The sequence below is a fragment of the Aythya ferina genome (assembly GCF_964211825.1).
Source record: "Aythya ferina genome assembly, chromosome: 7".
Lineage (NCBI taxonomy): Eukaryota > Metazoa > Chordata > Aves > Anseriformes > Anatidae > Aythya > Aythya ferina.
Genome location: NC_140302.1, coordinates 17,164,995 through 17,174,637, shown reverse-complemented (window position 1 = coordinate 17,174,637; position 9,643 = coordinate 17,164,995). Strand labels below are relative to the sequence as shown.

Genomic DNA, 9,643 nt, shown 5'->3' with positions numbered 1-9,643 from the left:
TCTCTTTCAGAGCCGGGAGCTCTGCTCCCCATGTGTTTGGAGTTTAAACTAGTAACCCCTCAGATGGTCAGGCGTGAGATATTGCTAGCACAGTATTTTATTTTTTTTTATGGATCGGAGGTGATGAGATAAGCCCAAAGCTATTTTGACAGCTGGTGTTTTTGGGGTCAAGCTGCAGTGTTTGTGTTCTCAACACCAGAAATATTTACTCGAATGCAATCTGCGCAGCGGGAAAGGTTTTCCATCAGTGGTGGTGCTGGCGGTGCGGCTCTCGCTCGGTTTTAAGCGTCCCCCTGCCCTCTCGTGGCACAGACGAGAAGCGTCCAAGGAAATGGTGGAGTCACCTTCCCCGGGGGCGTTCAGGGAGAGGTTGAGGTTGGACGTGGTGCTTGGGGACACAGTGCAGTGGGTGACTGGTGGCAGGGCGATGGTTGGACCAGGTGATTTTGGAAGGATTTTCCAACCGTACTGATTCTGTGATTGTATGAAATACACGTGTCTGCAGGGATAGGAACCAACTGACACGCCAGAGGCGAGCAGGCAATGCACGCGGGGTGTTTCTGTAGGGCCCTTCCCCGTGACAGGGGGTGGGCCCCCCCGCGGAAGCCATTTCGGGAGCCGCCCCCACCTCGCGAGAGCTCGGCGCCATCTCGCGCGGCCCGCTGAGCGCGCGGTTTTTGGTCTCGCGAGGCGGGCGGCGCGCGGCGGAGCCGGTGCAGGGCGCGCCATGCCGGCACGGAGCGCGGGCGGCAGCGGCGGTGGGCGCCGGGACCGGGCTGGGGACCGGGGCGGGCAGGGACCGGGTGGGACGGGACGGGACGGGACGGGACGGGCCCCGCGGTAACCGTGCCGTCGTTGCAGAGCCGCCGGGAGCCGAGATGGGCGAGCAGGCGGTGATCACGCCGGCCATGCTGGCGGAGGAGGAGCAGCTGGAGGCGGCGGGGCTGGAGAAGGAGCGGCAGATGCTGGAGAAGGTGAGCGGGGAGCGGGGGCAGCCCGCCCTGCCCCGGGGCTGCCGCCTGCCTGCCGTGTGGGTGTGTTTGGAGCAGCCTCCGGGAGGTGAAGCCTCCCTAGCACATATGACACGGTCACGGCTGTGTTTCGTATTTCTCCTGCTCTGGGTGTTGGCGAGTGCTGGTGTTACGAATCTGTTTTGGGGAGACAGCCCGAAAACAGGGTGCTTCGGCACTGCTGGTACAAATTATCACGGTACCAGCGAGCCAGAAATAAAAGGCACTGTACTTCAGGCATAAGGCAATGTAAGTGTGGAAGAACACGCATCCTAAATGCTCTCCTGAGATTTTTTTCCAAGAAGCTAATGCTCTTACTCAAAACACCTGAGAAATCCCCTCCCGTCCCATCTTTCAGAGTATTCTCATTATTCGTTTTGCTTAACCATCTGCCTTTGTACTGAACAGCCCACAGGAGAATGGTAGCTGGAGGTTGAAACGTTACTTTAGGGACATGAAAAATACAGCTTCCAAAGCCTGGAACCAATTTCATCTCCTCTTTCTGTCTTTACTGAAAAAAGATTTTCGTTTACTAAGTACATTTTTAGGCTGCAACATTGTGATTCTGTGGTTAGAAAGTATTACTGTATTTATTACTTCATTCTCCCAGAAGTCTCATAGTCATCTTTCTTGCAGACAATAACTCATGATAGATCATGACTGAACTTTTCTTCAGGTATTTCTTGACCAGACTTGGAACTGAAAATCTGATGGCAATCCTTTTGGAGATAAGGAGGAAACTCGTGTAGAGTAAACATATCTCATTGCACAGGAAGTATTGAGAAAAGGACAACTTACTTTCTTTCACAACCAGCCACTTAGGTGTCATAGCTGTAATATGATACTGCTTTGTGTTTCCTTTTTATGTTGTTGTGGTGGAGGTGGTTGGGGTTTTTTGCCACTCACTATTCTTTCCATTTCTTAAGGATCGGCAGAGCTTACCTCTAACAAGGGTGTTGTTCCTGTGTGCTTCTACCATGCCTTCGCTCTGTGCTCAGGGGTCTGCCAGACCAGGGGAGATTACCCATGTCACTGAACTCAGACTTAACTGGCATCGTGGGCACAGTTGATCTTCTCAAAGCTCCTGTTTTGTTTCTTTTTTTATGTTTGTCACTTCTGCAATCCCCTTGCCAGGTGACTTGTGCAGTTCAACAAATGAGTCACTTGCTCTTTTTGTGGTTTAAGAGCAAAATACCACAATGCAAATATTTGAGAATGTAGAGTGATGAAAAATGAGTGGCAGTTTTGCCATAGTCGATATAACAGGTATAAAAACAACCTTGTTGAGGCTTGGAGGTTCCTTCAAAGGATGAAGTCCTTCAGATAAAGTAATTAATGGAAAGAAGCTGGGTTCCACACCAACAGGAATTGAGTAATACCAACTCAATGAATGAAGTACTTCAGTTTCACTTATATTGTTTCTTGGCATTGCCATCAAGGGTTGGTTTTCCTGGACTCAGGTACATTCTGCCTGAAGGAAAATACCTGGAATGAGGAGAGCAGTAGCAAACAAAACCTTTATGGAGAATTTGCAAGAAGGCCACATAGCCCCCAAAGAACACTTGGAGATAGATCTTCTGCTCACAAACGAATAGAGAGATTGCTACTTATAAGGATGACATGGCGTACCATTAGTGGAAAAGAAAAGTGTGATTTTTGGGATGAAGAAACCCTGATTTCTTTGCAGTTTCTCCTCTCAGTCGGCTAATACCTATTTTTGCTACCTATTAATCTATTTAGTTCCAGAAAATTCTCTTGCTTTTCTGTCTCGTTGTGCCCTTCCCCCAATGTTCCTTTTGAAGGCAATGGCACAGATAAGCATCTTGTAAAGCTCTGCATCTTGTGTTTCCTGGGTTTCTCTTGGAGATGCTAATTTATACTTTTTCACTTCCTTGACATTTCCATCTAACAGGTAAGTCTCCACCTAACAGGCAATTTATTTTATGTGACTGCTGCAGGGTGAATGCTCTTTTACTTTTTGGAGAAGTCTTGATCAATTACACAGCCTTGACTAATTCAACAGGTATCCTTTTTTAAAAATAGTGGCAATTCAAGCACTTGGATTTTGTAACTAAAACAAAGAGAAGTTGCTGTTTTCACACTGGGAGTTCACTTGGCCACTGTAAATCAGGCACTAATGACTTTGTAGCCACCTGAATATCTTGCTAATGAAAAACTACCTCTGTGCAGATGGTATACAGAAGTGTCCCAGTTAATACTTAGGAAACTGCTGAATTTTGAAATGTGTTTTTTGTTTTTTTTTTTTACCCAGATTTTGCAGGGTATGAATAAAATTAGATTTCCTTTTAACTCTAAGTCTACAAATCAGAGATTAGACTTCTTTAAGCCCTTGAATGCTTTGTGCTGTTGCACTGGAAGCAGGTATATTCTGCAGAGCTGTTTACATGTGCAAGTGAATCCATCTCTCAGTTACACTGATCTTGCAGCAAGTGCTTCATAGAGAAATATGTATGGGTCAGTACATCCATGAATTATAAACGTATAATGACTCAAAGAGTAAAAGCTTACACAGGTGTGAGATGATTGTGATTATCCTCTAAAAGAACCCTTTCTTATGTGTAAGGCATTGAATTTGAATCATCTTTAAATACTTGACCTCTTCTTGTGTTGGCCAGGCTCGCACTTCTTGGGACAGGGAGTCAAGTGAAATGCGGTATAAGAGGCTTCAGCATTTGCTTGAAAAAAGCAACATTTACTCAAAGTTCTTGCTAACCAAAATGGAACAGCAGCAACTGGAGGTAAGTGTATTCTCTGTGGTGGGGATTCTTAAGATGAACTGTCACCTGCTTTTTTGCTTCAGTTCTGCTGAGAAGCTATGGAAGGTACTGCCCTGGATGAGGTGGTGCTTTATGTAATATTCAGAGTTTGTCCTATAAATTTATATACAAATCAGTCTGGAAAGAGCATGAATTTTAATCACAGTATAAAGGTAGTGGTGATGTCTTTACAATTTTTCTGTTGGCCTGAGAGATAAGACGAAATTTAAGGAAGCTGGAAAACCTGTAAGGAGGACAGAAGGATGCAAAGAATTGACATGTAGAAGTTGTGCAGCCTGGTTTTGTTGATTACTGAAGGCTGAGGATGAGGCTTGTCTTCAGGATGATAATGTAGGACAAACATAAATTACAGTGATCTCAGACCATGCTGTTCCCAAACAAGAGCTTCCATGAAATGATTGTGTTCTGCTTTTTAAATCTATGAGTTGCTGAGGTCACATCTGGCTTTGTCTTTACTTTATTAATTGTCCTTGTACGTACAAACTTGTGAGAATTTGAGCCTGAGGGAGAAAGAATCTCAAGAAAAGATTCAGGATAATCACGTGCTCAGAAAAGTGATACTTGACAGGCTGCAGAAACATCCTTTCTAAAATGCTTCTCTAGTGTCTATTGTCAGCTCAAATTCATGATTACTACAATGATAGAATGCCTATTTCAATATTAAGTCTTACTGCTCCATCTGATAGTTATAATGGTTCCTTATCTTTCTTTTTCCCCAAAGTCCTTTTGCTTTCAGCAAGTAAAAATAATAGATGAAATGAAAATCTTAGATTCTTAAAGATATGAAAGCATTTCTTCCTTAAAGGCATTGTAGGCTACTTATATTACATTCTGTTTGACAATGAACACAAGTGGTAACTCGTAGAAGTTAAAGGGAAGATACACACATGGAAAACTTGCTGTAGTAAATGTGATCTCTACAGGAGTTTGCAATTGGGTATATTTTTGTTGGCATCTTCTTAAATTACTGTATTTGAAAATGTTTAAAGTAGTCACTGACAAGCAATTCAGAGCAGTTGCACTTACATGCCCAAGTTCTGTTTTATGATTTTTAACAATGTCAGCATAGAGGCTTTTACTGAGACTGCCAAAACACTCCAAGTCTGTAGAGTACACAGCAGTCTACATTACCAATGTAATCTGCATCTGTTTTTATTTCTATAATGGATGGTTCTCTTGTGAGTGTCATTTAAATACAAGAAATGTGTCTGTTTGTTTGTTTTTTTAGGAACAGAGAAAGAAAGAGAAGTTAGAAAAAAAGAGAGAGATGATGTTAAAATCTGCAAAGGTGAGATTAACTAGAGGTTTTATGCAACTTCTCTTTGCTATAAGTCTGTCAAATTGCCATGTCAATTTTGATCATCTGGTCAAGGTAGCTAAAGTTAGACTTACCCAGCATTTGACTTGCAGTAAGATCTATTGTACCATATTTTTAACCATAGTAAGACTGTTTAAATCTACTCAAAAATCACATAGCATGACAGTCCTACTAAGGAGACTTTTCTGACTAATTGGGCCCTCAGTATAATAAGGACCTATTATATTAGAGCATGTCCAGCATGTCCCGTAAGGATGATCAGAGGGCTGGAGTACCTCTCTTATGAAGACAGGCTGAGACGATTGCAGTTGTTGAGCCTGGAGAAGAGAGCCCTAAGACATACTGGCATAAGTATGTCTTAGCCTGGAGAAGAAAAGGCTCCAGGGAGATGTGGAGTTATCTTCTAGTACCTAAAGGGGGCCTATAAGACAGCTGGTGAAGGACTCTTTGTCAGGGATTATAGTGATAGGACAAGGAAAAGTGGCTTTAAACTAAAAAGAGTGTGGGTTTAGATTAGATATAAGGGAGAAACTGCTTACTATGAGGGTGGTGAGTCACTGGCACAGGTTCCCCATAGAAGCTGTGGATGCTCCGTCCCTGGAAGTTCTTAAGGCCAGGTTGGATGTGGCATTCAGCAACCTGGTCTAGGGGGAGTCCCCCCTGCCCATGGCAGGGGGGTTGGAATTAGATGATCTTTAAGGTCTCTTCCAACCCAAACCATTCTATGATCCTGTAATTTTCATTCAAGGAAATTTGGATTTGCCTTGTGGGGGTTGCCTTTTAGTTGATTTTGTTTTTATGAATGATTGCTCATCTTATTCAGTAGGCTAAGTGCTGGCATACCAAATAAAGTAAGGTTGAAAAAGATAAACGGTAACTACTTCTGCTATACTTTTTATAAACTACATAATACTAAGTCTTTCAAAAAGATTTCCAAGACAATGCTTGAAGTTGGATTGCATATTTCTCTCATTTGTGCCATGATAGTTAGACATGCATGAGATGATGATCATCTTTCTATGTTTATTTTCTAGGGTCAAAGTCCAGCGGATGGCAAAGAGGAGAAATCAGGTAAAGTATTAAATTCTGCCTTTAGTCAGTACTGGTGTTTTCAGTTTCTTTCACATTTGATGTGTTGTATAAACTCAAATGTTATCTTATAGCTGCAAAAAAGAAGAGAGGAAGAGAAGACGGAACATACAACATCTCAGAAATTATGTCCAAAGAGGTAGGCTGTATTTGCAAATGGACTTGTTTGGGTTTTTGTCGCTCAAATTTTAACTGGTGAGACTATGACTGTGTGACATCTGTATTTTGGAGCAACACATTCTTATATGTTATTGTCAGAAATTATTGACTGACAGCAAACAGTAGCCTACCTATAAGGTATGACTTCCTCCCAGCAAAATTCTGTATAATAAGCAGTGTTGTCGGACCTGTAGAATCCAAATGCTTTTCTTAAATTTTTAGGGAGGCAAGCTGTGAAGATGTATTAAATTATCTTTTGTGATTGAAATACATTTGCTGATGTGTTGCCTTCTTAAAGTCACATATGTTAGATGATGTATGGAAATTTGCTTCAAGTATGTAAATGCTCTTCAATTGAAAGATTTATTGAAATACAAATTGTAGCCTTTAAAGTTGAAAAGCACATAAGTGTAATTTTTTTTTCTTGCAGGAAATCTTATCAGTGGCAAAAAAAAGTAAAGTGGAAAATCAGGTATGTTGTCAACGTGTTCTTATGGTTTGTGTGTTAAGCCCAAACGGAGGGAGAACATTTTATACTTTATAGAATATCTTTAAACTTTTCTTGTAAATAAATATCTTTTAGCTATGTATTGTAGTTCTGAGTTAGTAGTTTTAAAGCATGGTGCAAGTAAATGCACTTAAACACCTATTCTTATATAACAGGTGAAAACTTCTGAATTTTACTGTAGTTTTCAAAAATGAAGGAAATAACTTACTAAAGAAATGCTTGTGCTAGTATATAAGACCTTACTTAAGATGCAGCCATTTTTAAGCATTTAAATTATGGAGACAAAAGGTGTGGCCTTTTTTGCTTCTACTGTGGCTTAAGAACTACAAGCACAGTACTATATACTACTTTCTAATATTATCTAGAATCCATTTACAGAAAAGAAATTGCTGCATTAAATGTCAGCCTCTTGGCAAGGTTTTACGTCTGCTTGCTTTCATGGGTAGAATAGCCTAATTGTTCTGGAAGCTATCACTGCTCTTCAGTTCCAAAGGAGTAAAGGATGCCAGTAAGGTATTGAAATTTTGCATGGTTACTTCTGCTTTTGTGGTGATACTAATCCTAAAAATAAATCTTATTCTTTCATTGACAGTTATTCAGTCTTTGTGTCAGGGGCTCGCTTGTTTTGCTACATAATAACAGGCTGGCAGAAATTTACCACAAGTTTCAGCACCTGGCATAAGTATGTCTTAGCTGGGTTTTGTTAAAGTATGCCACTTGTCACATGTTCCTTGAACTTTCCTCCATAGGATGAAAGCTCTTCTGATAACCTGTGTCCAGAAGACCTGCAGAAAAATGGAGACTCAAATAGTGTCATTAAGGATAGATTGTGTCAAGCTGTACGACACAGTGCCAAGCAATTCCTTGATCCAGTACGGAAATTTAATGGACAACCAGTGCCTTTTCAACAGCCAAAGATTTTTACTGGAGGTGTCATGAGGTGGTACCAGGTGGAAGGCATGGAGTGGCTAAGGGTAAGGAGCAATTGTTTACAAAATTGAATGTGTTGCTGACTGGAGACAGAAACAAAGGGGAAGAGACACTAGAAATTTTTGGTTATATAACACCAGATTCTTATATAATGAAAAAAGTTGCCAATCCACAAATAGAAAGTTACAAACCCAAATATCCTCCCCACCCTGTAAAGACTTCTATAATCTTCTTGGTTGGTGTTCTCTACCTTTCCTTTCTTCATCTATTTTCACGTTCAACTCAACTGTCCTTTCAGTCTCTTCTTATAAGTGCTTTGTGAAAGCAGTAGGTCTATGTATACTTAACTTGAGGGACAGTCTTACTGTTTTTCCTCTTTCAAGGACTTGAATACCTGGCCCCTTAGGCCTGCAAAGTGAGTCTTTTAAACACCTAACACAAATAAGCTTTCAATTCTCTCTGCATTATGGACTCTTAACTAGTGGTATTAGCATAATGTCTTTAAATTGTTTTGTCTTTAACATTTGATTTCAAAAGCCAGTGAAACTTACGTATGTGGGCATTTCTTTTATTATATTTTTCCCCTTTTCTTGCTTGCAAGCCATTTTAGAATAACTTTTTTTTGTTGTTGTCAGAATCACGCAGAACTAACTTCTGCTGATGATCTATTTCCTTTTTTATCTCTTTCTTGCTCCCACAAGCATGTATATCCTGTTTTAACAGCCTTAAACTCATCTCACAAGTGAGTGCCACTAAACTCACTCATTCTGTTCTGTCTCTGGGAAGTGCCTGAGGAAGGCTGGCCTGTTCTGGCGGAATAAACAGCTTATGATTCTGTTGTTGGACCATCACTCATAGCCTTTAAGAACAGTAGATTGAATAGTCAAAGGGTGCTTCCTTTCTGTTCTGTTGTGAGAAGTTGCTCTGTCACTTGTTGAAGTAGGCAGTGTCTGCACAAATCATTTTTGCCAGAACAGCAGGCAACGTTGGTCAGGTATTGCACCTTTTTCCTATGCTGAAGTAGCCATGGCTATAAAAGCTACTTGAAAAGATAAAACTGAAACACAGTAACTTGGTCTTCTGGAGATAGAAGTTATAGGAATAATTTAGAATCAAGACAAGTAAAAGTCAGAGTACTGTGAGGTATATTTGCTGTTGAAGTGCTTTTGATAGAACGATAATTCACATCCTTTCCTTTGTTCTTTTTTTTTTTTTTTTTTTCTCCTCCTAGTCAGGCAACTAACTTGCTCAAAGCACATTACCCTACATATGACAGTCTGGGGTTTACAAGATGCTGGTGTTTTATTTTCATCATGGAGAAATCTTATTCACCTCCAATATAGAATATGCCCAGTAGAGAGTTTCCACAGATGTTACATTCCTATGGATGTTTGTTGTTCCTAAGGTGTGATAGTTAATCTATGCTTATGTATTTTTCTTTGTGTGTGCAGATGCTTTGGGAAAATGGTATCAACGGCATTTTAGCTGATGAAATGGGGTTGGGGAAGACAATCCAGTGTATTGCAACAATAGCACTGATGGTGGAGCGAGGAGTCCCTGGTCCCTTCTTAGTATGTGGTCCTTTGTCTACTCTTCCAAATTGGATGTCTGAATTCAAAAGATTTACTCCAGAGGTAAGAGAAACAAAGGTTTTTCTTCCTCGGGTCTAACAGAACTATCTTTTAAAATTCCTACCTCAGTTCTTAGTTTTAATTATTTGCATCAAAACATTCTCTATATAGAACATCAAGTTAACTATAGTTCTTTATGTTGTTAGCACACGGTATGATATGTCTTACTATGTATTTACAGCCTTCTTGTAACTAAGCTA

The 9,643-nt window shown here is 40.8% G+C and overlaps 1 protein-coding gene across 1 annotated transcript in view; it reads left to right on the top strand.

Moving 5' to 3' along the window:
- Nucleotides 1–702: 702 nt before the first annotated feature.
- The window catches only part of HELLS (helicase, lymphoid specific), a 29,010-nt gene continuing 20,069 nt past the window's right edge, over nt 703–9,643 (top strand). The window contains exons 1-9 of the mRNA XM_084526748.1: nt 703–758; nt 862–974; nt 3,647–3,769; nt 5,037–5,096; nt 6,161–6,197; nt 6,290–6,354; nt 6,805–6,846; nt 7,632–7,856; nt 9,264–9,446. Coding sequence (XP_084382874.1) covers nt 728–758; nt 862–974; nt 3,647–3,769; nt 5,037–5,096; nt 6,161–6,197; nt 6,290–6,354; nt 6,805–6,846; nt 7,632–7,856; nt 9,264–9,446 — 879 coding nt within the window. The 5' untranslated portion in view covers nt 703–727. The remainder of the gene's footprint in view (nt 759–861; nt 975–3,646; nt 3,770–5,036; nt 5,097–6,160; nt 6,198–6,289; nt 6,355–6,804; nt 6,847–7,631; nt 7,857–9,263; nt 9,447–9,643) is intronic.